This window comes from Pseudopipra pipra, chromosome 4 (genome assembly GCF_036250125.1).
Source record: "Pseudopipra pipra isolate bDixPip1 chromosome 4, bDixPip1.hap1, whole genome shotgun sequence".
NCBI lineage: Eukaryota > Metazoa > Chordata > Aves > Passeriformes > Pipridae > Pseudopipra > Pseudopipra pipra.
In genome coordinates, this window is record NC_087552.1 from 22,888,401 (window position 1) to 22,908,227 (window position 19,827).

The 19,827-nt window shown below is 39.9% G+C and overlaps 1 protein-coding gene across 3 annotated transcripts in view; it reads left to right on the forward strand.

Moving 5' to 3' along the window:
- The window catches only part of LOC135412924 (melanopsin-like), a 45,296-nt gene extending 27,051 nt beyond the window's left edge, over positions 1-18,245 (forward strand). For 2 of the 3 annotated variants that reach the window (XM_064651927.1, XM_064651926.1), the window contains 6 exons: positions 397-568; positions 2,745-2,900; positions 3,540-3,647; positions 8,021-8,195; positions 12,004-12,153; positions 14,810-18,245. In XM_064651927.1, coding sequence (XP_064507997.1) covers positions 397-568; positions 2,745-2,900; positions 3,540-3,647; positions 8,021-8,195; positions 12,004-12,153; positions 14,810-15,190 — 1,142 coding nt within the window. In that variant the 3' untranslated portion in view covers positions 15,191-18,245. Of the gene's footprint in view, positions 1-396; positions 569-2,744; positions 2,901-3,539; positions 3,648-8,020; positions 8,196-12,003; positions 12,154-12,688; positions 12,776-14,809 lie in introns of all 3 variants that reach the window. The other variant, XR_010430032.1, reaches the window with a different exon arrangement.
- The last annotated feature ends 1,582 nt before the right edge of the window (positions 18,246-19,827 follow it).

Consider the following 19,827-nt stretch of genomic DNA (forward strand, 5'->3'; position numbering starts at 1 on the left):
CCCTGTGTGGTCTGCCTTAGTCTTGCTTGGGATATATAAAAAAAAGAGTTTTCTCACAAGTTCTTGGTTGATGCCTAGCCACCGCCTGATGGTTTGTTGTCGTACCAGACATCAACACCTGCTGCACTGCAGATACCCTCTTCCCCCCTACCCCCAGGCTGTGTTCAAGCAGAACAAATTGCAGGTGGAGTATTAGGTGTGCTTCTGAGTCTGGCAGTCAGAACCTCCTCTCCATGTGCACACTCACATTCTCAGACCACACATATAACATGGCCAGCATAGCTCTTGAAGGCTACGGATACAGTACAGGCTTTATTTTAAGGGCTTAGTTGTTGGATCAGCAACTGTGCTAACTTTGGGTGTATGTGCGAATAATGTATTCCATGTATTCCACAGGTTCCTATGTGCCTGAAGGCTTGATGATATCCTGTACATGGGACTATGTAACCTACTCCCCTGCAAACAGAAGTTACACCATGATTTTATGTTGCTGTGTGTTTTTTATACCCCTGATAATAATATTCCTTTGCTATTTATCTATGTTCCTGGCCATAAGACGTACTGGCAGGTAAGCAATGTAGCTGAAAGAAGTACATATCCCTTTTCTTGTATTAGAAGATATTATCAATTTCTTTGACTGGAGAAATATCTTAATCAAAAATTAATCTGAATTGAATTTGGAACTGTAGTGATAGATCATTAGCAGCTGCAACAGGAGAAATACTTTTTGCCTATTTAAAATCTGGAATGGATGTATGGATTTTGGAGCAGAAAAAGAAGTCTCTGGTGATTTTAATCTTATTCCAGTGTGGTAACTAATAGTGCATCAGATAATTTGATTGAGTTATTTGTATTTCAGATTTACACTACAAGAAACTTTGTCCCTGTATATTTTAGCAGTTTTCAGACCCAAGGGATAATAAATAACATGTAGCAACGGAGGCATCATTCTGCCTTCAAGCTGTTCTGTAAACGTAACAGTCTTCATATTTTTTGACAGCTTTATTTAAGGCAGGCATCCCAGAAATCCTTGTACTTCACTCAAGCATCACAACTACATGTACAATATCTGGCTATGGTTGTTAGGACTTTTTTTTCCACAAAAAATTTGGTCTATATTTTAAATGAAAAATCAACAGGGTGTTAGATCTGCAAAGTAACTTCATCCTGTCAGTTATTTTTCTCCTAATGAGCACATGGCTGGTGTTGTAAATCCTTCCTGCTGCTCACAGTGTCAGCAGCTCTGATGGCTTTTCTCTGCATCTGTCTGCAGGCACTTGTTGAATCATTTGGCTACATAATGCTAAATTCTGTTTATCCAAGCACATTTATCTGTATGCCTTAAGTGAAGTTCTTACTGAACTCTAGTTTTGGCCTTGTCTTGTTTTTTGCACTTTGTGTACACATATTTGAGATCAACCAAGGGAGCAAAGAATGCATCCTTAAAACAATGGTGTCTTGCGCACATGTGAAGCACAGTGGACATAAGATTTTTCTATGCCTTTTGCTAACTAAATACAGAAAACTCATGAGTTTAGATGATTAGAGGGGTGGAACACCTCTCCTATGAGGAAAGGCTGAGAGAACTGGGTTTATTCAGTCTGGAAATGAGAAGGCTTAGGGGTGACCTAATCATGGTCTTCCAGTACCTGAAGGGAGTGTACAGGAAAGTTGGACAGGGAATTTTTACAAGAATGTGTAGTGACAGGACAGGGGGAATGGCTTCAAGCTGAGAGAGAGTAGATTAAGATTAGGTATTAGGAAAAATTCTTGAGTGTGAGGGTAGTGAGGCACTGGAACAGGCTGCCCAGAGAAACTGTGGCTGCACCATCCCTGGGAGAGTTTAAGTCCGCCTGGATGGAGCTTTGAGCAAACTGGTGTAATGAAAGGTGTCCCTGCCCACGGCAGGGGGATTGGAACTAGATGATCTTTAAGGTCCATTCCAACCCAAACCATTCCATGATTCTATTCTATGTTCACAGTGCAACAGGAAGAAGTTTGTTACCCTGCTGGCTGGTAATTAATGTCTTCAGCCTGAAATATATCTCCATTTACCAACACTGATATGTAAAAATTGTTATTTCTATGCTAAGCAATATAAAATGCTTAACCACACCAAACTTTTTTAAAATAAAAATGGAGTGTTTGATGTGAGAAGAGAATTTGATTTGATGTTTTTCGGCAAAAATGTTAGGACTGCATGTTGTACTTCCCCCTGAAAATACTCTTCTCCAGTGAATAAATTTGCAGGTAAGTAAAAATGTCCTCCTGAGTGTTTGGGACAAGGTCTGCAGAGTTGTCAGGGTATCCCAGCATGTGTTACCTTGTGAACTTGATTTTCTGCAAGCTGTTCTTCCCTTGAAAAGGAAAAGCTGTAAGGCTTGATTTTTCCATCCAGCTATGCCTTTGCTTCTTCCACCTCTGAGAACAACAAAGGGCAAGAGGTACTAATTTCTGCACCTTTGCAGCCTGAAACCCTCCTTGTATTAGGTAAGGACAGTGCAGTCCCATCCTGTAGTCCCAGGCGTTCTGGCTCAGTCTTACAGGCAAACACAACACTTGCAACTGTTTTGCTACATTAATTATCTTCTAGAGTTTTTAAATATCAGAGGACAAAAGAAGAATTAGAGTAAGGAAATATGAAATCTACTTCATTTTGCATATTGCTGAGAACATATTAGAGATGTTGCACCTAGCTTTTTCACTGTCTTGCTGAAATATCGGTATTTTTTCCCCTCTCACAGAGATGTTCAAAAGCTGGGGTCCTGCAGTCGGAACTCCCACCTCTCTCAGTCTATGAAGAATGAGTGGAAACTGGCAAAAATTGCTTTCGTGGTCATCATTGTGTTTGTCTTGTCCTGGTCTCCATATGCTTGTGTCACCTTGATTGCCTGGGCAGGGTAAGTGGAAAAGTAATCCAAACAACATAGGTTATTCTGAAATGCAAATATGTTAGTACTGTCACCCACATGAAGCAGATCTCCATTTTGAAAGGGTCCTAAATAATTAGGGTCCTGACTGACTGTGGGAGCTTAAAATCAAAAGGAAAACACTGGTTTCAAACCACTTCTGGTCCTCTCTTCCTTCTGCAGTGTTTGAAACTGAGTCACTGACGCACATTACTGTGTGGCACAGATGTTGCTGCTGGAAGATTTTTAGGTTTGATTCTGTTTTCTTTTTTATCACCGTTCACTTTTCGCAGATGACCACAATGGGCGTTCTTTTGCTGGGAGTTTTGGGGGGTTTTTTTGCCTATTGTAGAAACAGGGGAGGTGATTCTTTGTGTTCCTAGTCATCCTCAAGTAGATAACTAACTACTTGCATGTGTTTGATCTTCTCCAAATGAATGAAACCAAGTACATGTTGTCAAATTCAAGCCTTTCATCTGAAAAAAAATGCATTTGAATGAATCAACATTTCAGGGGTATTTCTTATAAAAAGAAATAACAGCACAAAACCAGCCAAAAGGAGTAATATGTTCTACTAATATAGTATTAATCCATGGCATAGCTGTGTGTAATGTTTTTGCTTTGTTTTAGTCGAGGCAACACCCTAACACCATATTCCAAATCTGTGCCAGCAGTTATTGCCAAAGCTTCTGCAGTCTACAACCCCATCATATATGCAATAATTCACCCAAGATACAGGTATAGTAAATATATAGGTAAGTGTGTAATTGTACATTCAAATGTGTTGCTTTACAAGGAATGAATTACTCTCATTCCTTTAGCCTCACCCCATGCAGTGCCTGTTCCTGCAATGACCATCCCAGGATGGCATCTGGGTAGTCAGACCCCATGCCACATGCACCAGGTACATGGCAGCCCGGACTGCACATGAAGCTCCTGATGTGGCCTCAGGAGTGGCCAACAGAGAACAGTCCCTTTCTTCTCTCTCACAGCCCTGCTCTATCCTGTGGAGCTGCACAACACCGTGACTGACCGGTTCCGTCATGTCAGGGATAGCCACTAAAGAGTGCTCTCCATAGAGAAGGTGCCGACCAGAGAGGCTCAAAAATCACATCATCATCATCAATTTAAGAAGATATATATGCATGTGTTTGAGGTTTGATCTTCTGAAGCATTTAAGTTATTCTCTTTATACTAACTTCAGTATTAATTTAAAGAAGTTGCTAATCTTCAGGAGAAGCCTTCTGAGAAGCAAACAGCATTTTCATAGTTCTGTGCATAGTGACAGCTGTAGTAAGCCAGTAATGCAGACAAGAGTTCCCTGCAAATATACAGAAAAGGCTATTTTTTCATTAATACTCTTGCTAGTACCATCTATAACGCAGCTGTCTCCTTTGAGAACGCATGCAGGATCACCCTTGAGGAGAAAAGGCAACGCAGAAAGAACCGTGTCTTGCAGAATACACCATCTAAGGAGTCTTTCTGCTGTGCCTTTTGCAATCGGATATGTCTGTCACGGATTGGCCTCATAAGCCACCAGCATGCCTGCAAAAAATGTGGATAGAGCCTTCCCAAATCTTCGTTTGCGAAGCCTAGCCATGACTCTTGCTAGTGTTAGTCAACAAGTATTTGCCTTTAAAAAATAAAGCAAACATTTCTGAAGTATCTCTTCTGAAGGCTTTTTCATATTTGTTTCATTTAGTTATTTTAGGAAAAGGCTTTCCACTCTTTCTTGTTTTCAAAAATGTTAACTTCGACTTAAAAAACTTAAGGTTTTACACTAATGGTGTTCAGTATGCAAAATGTAATGATCACTTCTCTGAAACACTTTAGTCTTTTTTAGGTATGAAATATTTCTGAAACTATGCCTACATAGACAAATTATACTACAATTCTACTTATTACTACAGATATCAATTATTGTATATTTTAAAACAGAATACTGTGCCAACCCAGAACAGCCTCAATAAGCTGCATTCTTAGACAACTTTTCTTGCCTTTTTATTTCCTTCTCAAGCCTCTCACAGCCTGTGAATGAGTTTCTGAGCTGAAAGGTATGAATTCTGCTTTTTATCCAGGTTCTCTGAATGCAGTAAGGTGAGGGATAGAGAGTATAAAGGTAACTTGTTCCCATGGAGTAGGTTATTAGAAATGTAACAATGCCTTGTTAAAAAGGATTTCCATAGTGTTGCTCTGATGGGAAACCTACAAGATTAGGTGAATAGAATGGTAATATAATACACCATAAAAGACACTTCTCCAAAAAACAGAAACCTTTCTCTTTAGAAAGTGGAAGAAGGTCCATTAAAATATGTTTTGATAACTTCTCTAAACCATCCAAGTTAGTCTCCAGAGATCAACTCAGCCTTTCCCAACATTTAGGGAGAGTGTGAGGAAGAACCACCTTGTGTTTCAGAAAGGTCAGTGACTCTTCGACCCATCCAGGACCTGGAGTCATGCATAGTGTGGATAGAACAAAAATGATTGTGTTTTCAGTCATGTAGTCCTAAAAGGAGTTACAAAGTACTTTGGGAAGAGTTGCTGAATGGTTCTGAACAAGGACAAACTTACTGTGCACCTCCCAGACACTAAGCAAGCTAGAACTTCTTTTTTTGAAGTCAAATATTATTTAGGAATGTCCTCCCAGCTTCAGCTGAGAAGTATGTTCCCGTTACTGGCAAAATAAGTAATTTCTGTTAAAACTACTAACTTACTTGGTTTCCAAAAATTCAGCAGAAACAGGTTTTCTGTGGAGTTGTTTTTGCAGTTGTTTTTTTTGTTTGTTTGTTTAACATAAGGAAAGGGATACAACCCCATTGTGTCTCAGCCCTATTTCCAGCATTAAGTGAGCTTCTAAGTATTTTTTTTCAACTTTACAGCTCACAGTAATGTCCTCAGAAGAAACTGTACCTTACATAGGAAATAGAACTCAAAGTGTGCAATTTCTTCCCGTAGCTGTATGTAATGTTTTTTTGAAACACTGGCAGTGAAAAATACTGCATTATATAAAGGAGAAATACTTGTAACAGAACTGCTGTTCAGCAAATCTCTAGATCTTTTGCAAGTCTTTCAAAGCTTATCTACTACAAAGTGATGCTGTGTCCAAAGTTCTGACAAAACACAGGGATGCCATGGAGGTAAATGTGATAAACGTATAAATGCCACTAGATGGCAGGGTTAGTCGTCGGTATGAGTTTTGTTTCACCCAAGAAGTGGAAAAAACTGATTTTCTCAAGAAGTTTTTTACACTGTATTTTACACTAGGTGACTCTTGTATTTCAGATTATAAAAATATCATTAAATAAGTACATCAGTTTATACATATTTTGTATTTCATACATAGAATTTAAAACTCCCTTCAAAATTCACACTTTCATTGCAGCCAAAAAAGTGTTCCTCAGTAGTCCTCCCACATATTACTAAAATTGAAACTCTGGTCCCTCAAGACAATGTTCATATGTGTCCTTAAAAATTCATCATCAGACATATGTTTCCTGAACCTCCAGCATTAGGAGATCTCTGCATGAAGACCCACTTAATGAACAGAGTGATGTGTTTTACACTAGCTTTTACTTATCAAACAGTTTACAGGCCCAAGTAGCCTATGACACATGAAAAGCTACATCTGTGTCAGAGGGAAGAGGTTCAGCTTCTCAGACTTACAGCTTCTCTGGTAGAAGCAGAAGAAACACATGGGGGGAAAAAAGATGCAGCTTCTTTTCAGCACCAGCCTGAGATCTTCAGTATGAAAGGGAACTTACGGGAACTTGGCCTTTTTTCTTGTCCTGTAAACACATGCTGTTTCTCAGAACTTTTTATTTTGTGCACAACATTAACTATCTTTTTTTATACAGCACCATGTGAGTAGCCTTCTCCCCCAAGCAGCTCAGTGGGGCTCTGCCAGGTCACCAGTAGGCATCTTGGCAGGATCAGGAATGACGGTGCACACAGCTTTCTTCAGTCCTCGTTTCCAGAGTAGACACAGAGCTGCTATTCACTTACCTCTGAAGGTAGAGAGGGAAGAGATGCAGAAGTCTGGTATACTGAGAGTGGTGATGATGACAAATATTTGGGTTTGGTGGCAGTGGATTTCTTTTTTTGATTACAAACTAATGATCTCATCTTGTGATTCCAGAATCCTGTATTGAAATTTTAACGTTTGATCTTTTATGAGAATAGAAATGATGATTTAAAATTTGCTAGTTATTCAATGAACTTGGTAACTATAGAAGCAAAGATTTTACAATATACGTCTGCTTGACTTGCATCTCAGTGTAAAGTCAATATACCAACATACTCCATCTATCTCTAGTCCCCTGCATCAGTTCTTTCCCATACGCCTTGTTGCTGCCTCACTTTTTGACTTGTTCATTTAGTTTTGTGCCAGTATTAGCTTCATCTTTTGGGCTGAAATAAAGGATTGGGAGGTGTTGGGGAGGTGTTGGAGAGGTGTTACACCAAATGAAGCATTCTGGCTAGCATCACCCTGCCAGCTGGCATTGCACAGAGGAGGCTTTTGGGCTCTTCTGCACCGGGCCAGCGCTGGGGCCATGAGAAGTAAACTCACACAAACATGGCTGAGATTATTATTTAATGAATAAGAAAAGATTTGGGGTCTAGATCATGCTTTTCATCTGTGCTTGTATTTTCCTATTTTCAATAGGAGTTTACCGTAGCTGTTGTGATACAAATAAGTAACAATATCTGATTCTTCTGGCCTTCTCCCCCTTCCCTTTTTTCTACTCATTCTGCGCCTTTGCACAGTGAAGATCTTTGTACCAGCTACTCTGAAAGTTTTCTGGGTTAACCTTTTAAATAAATCAAAAACAATCATGCTCTTCAAGGTATTTTCAATTCTTACTACTTATCCATGCAGCTCTTCCATATGTGTTTTGATACAATGACTAGAAGCACTTGTTATTTTCTTTTCAGCCTTTTGAGTAGTTTCCACTAGATATACTATGATGTTTATGTGTAATCTGTAAGACCCCGTGAATCAAAACAGGAGCCATATTTAGGTGGTGGAAAGAGATGGTACTTTTACCACATGAATTTCAAAGCCATGTCAACAATGTGACAGTTGTTTTTTTTATTCTCAACTTTTCCTTCAGAAAAACCATCCACAATGCTGTCCCCTGCTTGAGGTTCCTAATACGAATATCAAAGAATGACCTCCTGAGAGGGTCCATAAATGAGTCATCATTCAGGACCTCTCTCTCCAGCCACCAATCTCTTGCTGGCAGGACCAAGAGCACTTGTGTTTCATCTATTTCTACTGGAGAAGCTGTAAGTCTTTTCTTGTTTCCACAAAGGAAAGTGAGTATAATGTTTCTCAGACTCCCAAAATATGTGACTCTATAAATACATATTCAAAATTAGAGAATGGAAAAGGGGGAGGAGGGGAGTGTAACTAAATGTTGGGGGTCATGTGAGGTCATTTCTGCCAAGCATTTCTGGGAGTTTATGCATGATGATTTATGATAAGAGAAAGCATCCAGGCCAGCATATCTGCATGGTTCAGATGCATAATGGGACCAAGGATGTTCAGGTTAAGTCTTTTATGTGAATTAAAAAGCATGATTGTCAGACACTATCTGTGTCAGGAACTACTGCCTATAATTTAGTATCTGACTGGGCTGGAGGACAACAAAACAGTGTCCCATCCAAAGTCTTCAAACCTATCCAAAAGCTGTCTTATTATTTTAAAGGAAATCTATTTTGTGTAGGATGGGAAATTTTTTATTGCTTTCCCTGGGTTTTAACTATGAGGAGCGAAAGATTCCTGTCCCTGGAGCATGGTGGGGTGTTTTGTAAGAAGCATACCCCAAGTGTCAGTAAGGCTGGTGACTGAGTGAGACAGAAATAAAAGAATCCCCTAGGACTCTTCACAGCCTCTCTCAGCATGACCTCACTTGCCTCTCTGTCACAAGAAGCCGGCCTTGCCTGCAGAGGTGGTGGGAAGGTGGCTCTGGGGGGATGGTGGCAGGCATGGCAGGGTCCGGGCTGGGGCTGGCCGTCCTGGGGACCTGTACTGCCCCCTGCTCAGCTCGGGCATCAGAAACCTCCCAGAACAACAGCTGCCTCTGGTAAACTCTCACAAATGTGTAAAACACTGTGACAGGCTGAGTGGCAAGTTCTTGACTCTCCCCTGGGGCCAGCAATCTGGGCGAGGATGGGCCTGGGTTACACGTGACAGTGTTTTCAAGGTGAGAGTCAAGCCATGGAGTTGTGCTTCAGTGAGATTGTGACTGTGTCTGGTATTTTGGGGAAGACTGGGGTCTTTGATTTGGCAATGGACTCAGGACCATCAGGAAAACCAGCTTGAACAGTGCACTGTTGTCAGACAAGGTAATTTTGCACCAAATTTTCTGCTGGAGAATGGAAGTTGTCATTTTGGGTAACAGCAACAGGGAGATTTCTGAACTCTTTGATGGCAGGCAGATGCCATTAAAACACACTGGAGTGAAAAATGCACTGGTCACTGGGTTTAAGTGCCTGAAAGGAAGGCTCAGTACCTGAGCCCTAATGAAACAAAATCTACCTCGTTACAAAAGAGAGGTTACTTTGCACTCCTTCAACTCCCTCCCTTGCACATTAACCATACGGCTATATCAGGTAGGCTTCCAGTTAAAGTAACACATTGCACTTCACTGGTTAGCCTCAGATATTCAGTTTGTGAAGCTGTGAACTCTCTGAGGACAAGCATCCTCTTCCACTTTGTGATTATATCACATGTCACAGCCGCATTCCTGACTATCACTAAACATCCTACAGGTTATGGTATTACAGACAGGTAGTAATGATTATAATTAAAATAATGACATCTCCTAAATGGGGTGTCACTCAAAATTAGAAGTTGTTTTAGTACCATGCAACGGATGAGCTACTTCACAGGAGTCTTTGTCTAGAAGAGGCAAGTTTTTGCTGTAGTACTTTATGAAATATGTCTACTGTAGAATTTCTTTTAAATTAAAACAATAAATAGAAGAGTGAAAGGCTTCTCTTAGCCTAGGCAAAGCCTTTTTTTAGCATACTGTTGTTCAGATTTGAGCCCAAGCAATTTGAAGTGTGTGATGAGACTCTTGTGGAGTGCAACACTACTGTATCACAGCGCATAGCACAAGGATCCCCAGATTTGCTTACCTAGGCTCTCATAATCTTAAGGCCATGGGGAGCACTTTCATGTTTGTCTGGTTCCTGCTATGTTAGGGCAAAAGACTTTAATGAGATAGGAAAAAAACTGATTCACTTTGTATGGGCTATGAAATTTAGTGTTTGTCATGGCTCTTGAATATATAAATAAATGCATTAATATTACTATTGCAATGTGAAGGAGAATGAGATAATCTGTCCTGCTGATTTAATTCCATTCACAGACCACTGATTTCACAATGATGAGTATCAACTGTAATTGTTCATAAACTGTAAAATACCCACATTAACCTTGCAATATGAGGTTAGTATATGTAACATGCCAATATCCTATCATTAAAAGAAAGAAGAGTATATTTTGTTTGGGATTGCTTAGCAGCTTGAGCAAACAGAGTGTGCACACATATCTGTATCTCCCTTGAAATCAAGGGGACTACTTGTCTTACATGTCTGTTTCATTCACTGGTTGAGGTAGTACACATAGCAACACGGAAATATGTTGACATAGTTTAAAACAGGGTTACTCCTCATTTTCTTATTTTCAATCTTTTTTGCCCCTTTTACCTTTTGATTTTCCTTTACTTAGTTTATTCCCAAATTTTCTCCCCATTATTCCTTTGTTTGATGTCAAATGAAGTAATTTCAGCTGCATCATCTGCCCTCATCCAAGAAGCTTTCTCTTCTTCACCGTTGGTCAGTACTTGGACTTAATTTGTTCGTGTTAGCAGGTTACTGTGTGTGTTTGGTTGGGGGTGCTCCTTCAAGAGACAGGATAACGAGGATAAGAAACCTCAGCTTTTGGCACAACTTTGGCTTAGGAGTCTCAGTTAAAACACGTGCTGCTAGAGATGCCCAGAGCTGCGTTGTGCCAAGTTGACACAGTCAAAGGCAATTGTCCTTGGGGCTACTGACATCTCAGTGCAGCTGTACAGATTTTAGCTGAAAGAGCAGCTGCTGAAATAAAAGCTAAGCTTGATGACTGGCATGACAGCAGGACTGAGAAAAATTTTGGAATGCTCAAATAAAATATTGATGGGCAAGAATGACACCAGCAACAGCTGTTGCCACCAACACTTTCCTCTATGTGTTATGTACATGTTAGTGCAAGGAACAAACATATATACAAATTACATCAAGTAGCATTTACAGTTTGATCTGGCAAGTGAGGAGAAATAAACAGGTGGCAACACATAGATGCATGAGCAAGGTGATGCAGAGGAATTATGCACTAGCTTCCCACTTGTGTGGAGCCCTGTCTGTCTGTCTATCTGTCATCTATCTATCCATATCTCAAAGCTGGTGTTGAAAACAGTGGAATGATCCCATCATTGATACTCAATCAAAAAGTCACCACAAAGTAAGGGATGATGGACGGCCTCTGCCCAAGCCTGTAAATGGAATGGCATGTTTGCAATGTCACGTTTGTGCTTCATTGCTGGCGTGCTCTCAGAAAATTAGTGCAGAGCCCACCCGTTGTTTCCCATGCACTGATGATGGTTAATCAACAAGCTCATGGGGACTGAGAAGCCCCAGGTGTTCTGGATATTCTGCTGGCATATATACAGATGTGGGTTTGGATCTGTCCATGTCCACGGTTTTGTGCCAGTCATGTAGAATGCCATAAGACATATTAAATAGATTGGTTGTACTTGCTCCCATCTTTAGAATTCAGGTGCTCTTCATCTATAAGCATAGCACAAGCAATGAGATAAAAAGGTGTGAAAAAGATCATGGTGAAAAGAGATCGAATAATTTTTCATTATTTAAAAGATTTTTTTTTTTTGTTCAGCAAAATAATCCAGGGTAAGTGACAAGACTAAAAGCCAAGCCTCTCCCCAGGGGAGATTTGAGTATGAGACCTATGTTAGAACAGCTTTAATTTTCTGTAAGTGAATTTGAGAAAGGGTGCAACTGTGTGAAATCCTTCATAATTTGTGATTAGACTTGGAGCGATGTAGAGCTTGACGCTGTGGAGCCTGGTCATGAGAAACTGAAGCCCCGCCGAAGTCATTCCTTCTCAACAAGTCTGAGACAAGAGAAGAGAGACCTGCTCCCAAAGAGCTGCAGCTGCAATGCAGCAACTGCCGAAAAGGTATGGAAAAAAGTCTCAGCTGAGGACTCTCTATTTTATTGTTAATCTTGCTGCAGTGCATCATCTCTGGAATGATAATTCAGTCTTTATATGTTTATATCCTTATCTATTTCTTCTGTAGGCTTTAGGTATACTGATTCCAATGTCCTCTTCATCCTTGCTGTTATTATTTTTTTTCTTTTTTCTTTTTTTTTTTTCTTTTTTTTGGTATGTGTGTGACAAATGAGAATGCCAGGAATGCCTTATTAACTTTTTCCAATGATATGTAGCCTGTTTTGGGAAAGCCAGCATCAGCTCATAGCTCTGAAGCTGCGTTAAAGCATAATCAATAGCATCAAATGTAAAAAGATGAGTTCTTTGCCTCTTCATCTGTTTACCTACCCCAGCTTTGGTTCCTCTCATCCTGACCCTTGTGTCTATATAGTGGCAGCCTCCTTTCATAATAAAGTTAAGTCTGCAAAACAGAGTTTGAAGTAATAGAAGCCACCCTTTTTCTTCTTTTCAGTGTACATTAAAATGTTTTATTTTTGTTGAGGGGGAAGACAAGAAAGAAACTCCCATTTCTCCCTAAGTGTGGGAGAGTCTGGCAGCTGCCACCCTTCCCTCACTGAAAGAGGAGACGGTGAGTACTCAGAGCATCTTTTGTGGATGCATCACACCCATTGTCCAAACCACTGAGGTTTGGCATCATATTGTTGAGGAGCACCCCATTCCCTGTGGAAGTGGGATGGGAGCAGCAGGTCACCCACAAGTCAGCTTCTGCCAGATTGTAACATCAGTTTTGAAATGAGTATTTATATGGGTGGCACAAGGTCAAGCACATATCAGCACTGCATTTTTAACAGACATAGGCTTACAAATAGCCACACCTTTGGCAGCTGCAATATCTGCCTCTGTCCCCTGTGCTGCCTTACAGCTCTGATGGTAATTATCTAGAGACAGTGCAGTTTAAAGCAGGAGCTGTTTTGGAAATTTCCAGCCGTCCGACAACCTGGTTCCCGCATGTATCCACCCTGTCTTCTTCCATGTGTCTCATTAAGATCGAGTCCTGGGAAACCTTGTTCTTTCCCTGAAACTGTTGTGAACAGTACTGATGGAAAAACAGTGGCTTCAAATGTGGTGGCAAGCAACATGGGCTCAAGCCTAATACCCAGTTCTGCTGCTATGTAGTCCAGTGTGTTCAAGGTTGTAGGCAAGTCACAAAGACAAGATACTTCCCCCTGGCTCTGGAGAACCACTGGCTTTCAGTCGCACAAGGAAGGAGAAGGGAAGTAAATTTGAGGTGAATCTGCATAAAACTGTTCAGCAATCAAACAAATATTTCTGTGCTCTGGAATTTAGCAATTTTGTAGCCCAAAAGAAGGCTCGTATGCTGTACTTTGCCTTTGAAAGACATCTGTTGAATTACTTTGATAAATAATCCTTGAACAGAAGAGGAGCTAATTTAAATTGAATGTTCAAAGCCTCATTTGCTTTTCTTAATATTTTCAGCAGAGGTTCCTGTGTGGTATGAAGGTTTTTTTGTGTTAGCTAAATGCAATAGGTCAGTATTCATACTATCAGGATAAATATTTATTTGTCAGTTAAAGTGTTTCACTGTGAGACCACACATTTATCCTTAAAAAAAACCCAACCAACACTAAAGAAGCCCCACTATATCTTTAGATATTAGTTTTAAGGTTTTAATAGCATTACTGGATTTTCTGTGACTGAATTCCAATTACAGCACTTCCAGAAATATTCAACTGCAGAAATACAAGTGTGAATTTAGTGAAGGGTCACCTTTTTGACTTAACAAAATATTTTTTTTTTTAGGAAAATAATCTTATAATTTGTTTCCTTTAAGAAGATTATCTCAAAAACATCTAAAAACCTCTGAATTCTTTTCGCTGACTGAGATCAAGGCTCCTTAATGAACAGTTGCATCCTTAAAAGAAGCCAGTCAGTGTCCCAGGCTTTTTGCTTTCCAGAGCATAAAAATGCATGGGACTGTTTGCATACTGTGCACAAAGAGCTATGGAAAGGAATCAGGGAAGTTGCCATCAGGGCCAAGTTAGAAATCAGAATTCTCTCAAAATAGGTAGATAAGAAATTGTTAGCAAAGTGGATGTTTGCTGCTTCTTTGTTGAAGCATTCACACTGTCCAAAGTGTGAATGCAAAGCCACGGACTTCCCTGAGGCAGTACTAGGAGCTTTTTAGGGTCATCATGACAGGCATTGTCACAAGGATGATGAAAATAAAGAACACAGTGTACTTGAGTCTTATCTGAGATCTCTTCCGTGAGAAGAGAGAAAAGTGTAATTGTCTGGTACCCTGAGACATGTTAAAAATGGAGTAATTCCCTTTTTTTAGTAATAAAATAAGTCAGATATAGAAATATGCTTTTCTTCTTTTGTTTGCTTTGTGGTGGTTTGTTTGTTTGTTTGTTTTTTGACCTCTGCTTCAATTTGAGCATGTCTTCTTTTGCTTCATTTAACACTCTGCTTTCCAAACAGTATATGTTAGCACATCGTGATCTTCCCTCTAGTTAACAATTCAAGTGTTTAGAAAATAGGCCTGGTGACTCAAATAGTGACTAGTGGTAATGAGTATCTAGTACTGGTTTCCACAGTCATACGGTGTATGAGAACACTAAAGCTTATGTCTCCACTCCAGGTTTTGCTCTCCTCTAGCTGTTTGGAGAAGGTGCTTGGGCAGCCAGGTCTACACAGCCCTCCTGCAGCACTTGTGACCAGCTCCCTGCGAGCAGCTTCTCTGCCTGTTGGTTTGAATAGCAGCAGTGTCACTAGAGGAGACTCAAGTACTTCACAGATGGCAACTCAAGAAAGTCAAGCTAATGGAGTCCTGGACTCTGTCATTAGCAATGCAGTCCCTCGCATCGTCATCATTCCTACCTCAGAGAGCAATCTATTTCGGGAAGAAGAGGAAGAGACTGAATTATTCCACTTTAATGACAAAAAGGGCAATCTGCTGGACTTGGAAGGACTTAGTTCATCCATGGAGTTCCTTGAAGCTGTTGAGAAATTTCTATCATAAATTTGTCAAAAGAAAACTTTCCGGCAATTATTTTCTTGGCATCTTCTCCACTTAATTATACCAAATAACTGAAGCTTTGTAGGTTAGGTCATCAGATTTTTTTGTATGCTTATATGGTAGTCACTAGGCAGCCTTCAGATTTATCTTTGTCCAAACCAGCTCAGGCATGGAAACAGGCTTTCTTTCACATTGTGCTGCAGGAAATGAGCAGTGGAAGATCTGGCAGTGTAATCGAGTGGCATCAGTCAGATAGGCTGCCTGCTTCATGAGGCTCTGATTTGTTGCCACTGATGAAGGTGCCAGCAGAAGAGAAAATGACCAAGAGCAGGGTCAGCTGCTGAATGTTTCTGCTATCTGCACATGAAACAGCATTCCTATTTTGGCAGCTGTCTTCTGGACAGTGATGGGAAGCATCACAAGACCACAGCTTTCACTAGCCCCAGCAGTAAGGCAGGTGGCTAGGTGACCTGAACTATATTTTAATTAAATAATTTTCAGCATTTTTTTGGCCATGTTTCATTTTTTAAATAGGTAGTTTGCTAAACATAAAGAGATAAACTGATGATGTAAGTGGGAAGTGACTGCTTCCCAACATCTGAACTTTTGAAGTTTAGTGCTAGAAGTTTGGATTTTACCTCAACATTAGCATGGTCACCTAAATGTCAAAATGCAAGGTACTACGTGCTAAAACATACACTACCATAGAAACATTTAGAGCACCTTTAGAGCTACAGTCTTAATTAAATACATATGGATCCTAATGAGTCTGTGATTGAAAGGGTGAATGTTCACAGCTGGCTTGACATGTCATTGACAATAACAAAGCCTTGGCTGCTGTATGTCACTTATCTATTGAGGACATTCTTCTCATCTCCTCTAAAATTACCCAGCAAATGTCTTCTACAGGTCACTTACCAGAGGCCTTCTGAGTGGGTAAAACCTCATCTTGGGAGAAAACTCCACAGTTACTATGGTGTTTCCTACAGGATCTGCACTCACATCTGAATTACTGTGGTTACTAATTGCACTCATTTTATCTGTGTTTCACATTATGGCTCAGGCTCACAAGACTCTCCTAGCATTTTATTCCTAACTGCATTCTTCCTTTTGTTACTCATTTTCCCATGTTGTCCACATCTTCCCTTTCAGTCTCTGATTTTCAAATGTAGACAACAAGTTGAACTATATGGTTCTCCACATAATATCAGTATATATTAGTAGACAGGAGGTGTTCCTCTGGATATAATAGTGCAAATATTTGGTCCAGTGAGTCTCATAGCATTCAGACATTCAACAAGAGAGTGAGAGTTAATGTTTATAGTCTGTTTGTTCCCTTGTATCCTAGATTGTGCAGAGATCACTGAGAGCATTTCCAGGTTTGTTGTATGCACTGGCTGGTCTCAAGAAGTAATTTCTCTTTGCCTGTTTTCCTAATGCAAAAAAACCAGATGGAAAGCACAGACATTTGGGGTTTTTTTAATTATTTTTCATTACAAAAGAAAATATCACAAATCTTGTTTGCAACAAGCTAGACAGGAATGCCACTAAAGAAAAAAATAAAACCCAAAGCAGTGTAGGAGAGAGAAGAATGCCTCCAAACTTGCAGACCTGAGGCTTTGCAGGATGCCAGCCAGCAGACTTTTGAGAGGGCTGAAACACTTGCTGAGACACACTGCCTAATGCAATGCTAGTACTATTAATGCTGCTATTATTTGAGGTACTCAAATAATAAGAAATGAGGCCAACACACTTCCTTACCATTGAGAGAAGAGGAGAAAAGGGTGGTGGAACCACATTATATATGTGGCTGCTGTGTGCAACCCTGGTGCATGGTGCCGGAGGGCCAGGGCTCAGCTGGGGCAGCACCAGGCTGGGGTACCCACAGCCAGGCTGCCAAGGCCTGTGCCCACTGGGTGCAGAGTTTTCTGCCAGGGCCAGGAATCATGCCAAAGTCATCTGCAATCAGGTCAGCATTTCCAAAAGCAATTCCTCCATCTGAGGACTAGAGCAGTGAGCAGGCAGTGCAGGACAGCTTCCAGGGACTTGGACAGGGAGGTGCTTACTTGCAGCTCCTTGGTGCCAGGCTTTCATCCACTGCATAGTTTTGGCAACAATGAGTAATCGAATATTAATTAAATATGATTTTAAGGGAAAACAGAGCAGGTTCAGTCCTAGGGTAAACATATTGTCCCACCGTCTTGGATTATTTTCTTTTTTTTTTTTTCTGAACCTGCCATCTCTGATTTGGGTTTTTTTCCTCTGTCAGCTGTGTAGTGACATTACTTCTACGTGCATTTAATATCCACAGCTGCAGTATCTCCTTTCTTCTTGAGCCAGACGTTAGGAAGCAAGTGTTTTTATAAGGCTTCCAAATCTTAGACCTGATTTTTACTGTTGTAAAATTACTCTAAATAACAATAGAAAATGCATTTGATGTTCCATGATGTAAAAGTGTGTCCTGGAGTAGATTTTGCACTCAGGTTATGACAAACTTGTACTGGTAAAACTGCAGGCAGGGTATTGCCATAGTTTTTGACAGGAGAGGAAGACCTAAATAGTCAACAAACTCCTCAGTATCCAAAATTTTACATTCTACTTGTTAGCCTACAAGACAGCTTTCCAGTGATTTCTTGCATGTGTGTTGGTACTGTTAGTGTGTCTCAGAAAATTAGCAGGCTTGAGGCATGTGCAAAGAAGTGTTTCACTTTTATACTGTTAATGTCATACACAATTAGTACCATTGTTTCTGCAGCTAATGGCAAGATTACTGCTTATTTAAACTGATGTAGGCTAAAATACCAAATGAGATAGCAGTAGAGAGATAAAACATGAAGTGTGAAATATCACATAGACTTACTACAGTCACTGTGAGACTTTTGCAGAAACATTGGTCACGGAGTAAATGTGTCTTAAATTGACTACCACAATGAAGAAAAATTTTGGAAACTTCTCTGTTGCTGCATTAGAATAGATGGAACACAAAAATGTGCAATAATAACTGTTGCTTCCCATTTCACAGAAGAATGTATTGGTTCACTCAAATGGAATAAAAAATTCTGAGCAGTTAAACCAAACTATCTATTGTTTGTTTTTCTTATTTAATCATTATTTTTGAAGCCAGGAGGAAGAATGAAAAAGTTGAGTCAAAGTTTTTGAAACCCATGCTCTGATTTAGTTAATAATAAGGTAAAAATATAACTTTATTTTCAATCATTTAGACCGCTCACGTGCAACCAAGCACTCACCTACTGGAGTGCTGAACATCCAAAATTAGAGTTCACTGACTTGGTAAAATCTGAAGTTGTTCAGCAGCTTTTGAAATACAATGACTTTAACTGGGATGTCAGGAATGAGATGAACGAAACTGAAAAAAATTAACCAAAGTCAATACATTAGAACTGTGATGGCAGACTTTGATCTTTGTCCTAAAGCCAAATGAAAGTTAATGAGCAATTGTTTCTTTCTGCTAAATCTTTCTATAGCACAGTTATAGGATATGTTCCAGTTTCCATAAGTAATAGAAAATCCAGACTAGAAGTGTAAACATTTTCTCTTACCACTGACAATGGTATTTTTTTATAGTTAAATCAATGGTTAGATAAAGTTTTCAAATAAGAAAATTTACTTATTTGAATCTTAATGAATCTTGCTGCCTTGGGTTGGTATGAAGCAAGATCTAATACCACGTTCTTCTAGAAAGCTCATTCAGTTCCCATCCATTTTCTCCTTTCAGGAGAACACTTGAATCAGAAAACCCTTCCACTCTGCTGTTTGAAAAAAGTTTATCTTTTAATGTGCAAAACTGGAAAATACTGGAAGGAAAATACCCTGTTTTTAATTTTCCTTACTCTTCCCTCACCCTTTTTTTTTTTTTTTTTAACAGCTACTCTCTACTGCTTCTTTGTGCAGGTTATCCTTGATATTTTTTGTCTGGTTCTTTCACAAATGCATGAAAGCGATTCGAGTTAGTGGGGAGATAGAAACTTAGGTGTGTGTTATGCAGTGGACTCCTTTCTCTGATAAGAGCAAACAAAACTGCCCACAGTGCTTTGGTTCAGCAAGTGCATGGACCAGATAACTGCAGGATGAAGTCAAACAAGGTGGAAGCAGCTGAGGTGCAGTTGTCCCTCTCAGATCATCTCGACACAAGCTGATGATTATTTCTTGCTTTGCATCATATCCATAGCCTCAGTCAGTGTTTTGTCTGCACCTTGAATGGACAAGTATTTAAGTGAGAAGTTTGGTGCTGGGATGCCTTTATTGTTCATTTCACATTTACCCTTATATTAACATACACTTTGGCTTATTAAGAATTGGGATGCCTGTCCCTATATTTTACTTGTTTTACGATGTGTCTGGGTTACACTTGGGTTGCACTTGTTAGTGCTGCGGGTTGTAACAGGACATGAAAAGCTGTTACTAATTCTCTCATATGCCACCATGAGGATACAACTGCATGCCAGCAATCCTGGTGCCAATATTCCATGGTAAAATCTCCTGAGAGGAAATTTCTATAGGGGATAGCATATTATACAATATATTGACTATTTTTGTTCTGAAACATTTTTCCTCTTTATTCATAGTTATGTGTCATCGTAGGCATTTTTATTTAAAAGGTCAGATGCATTCTTCGCCCT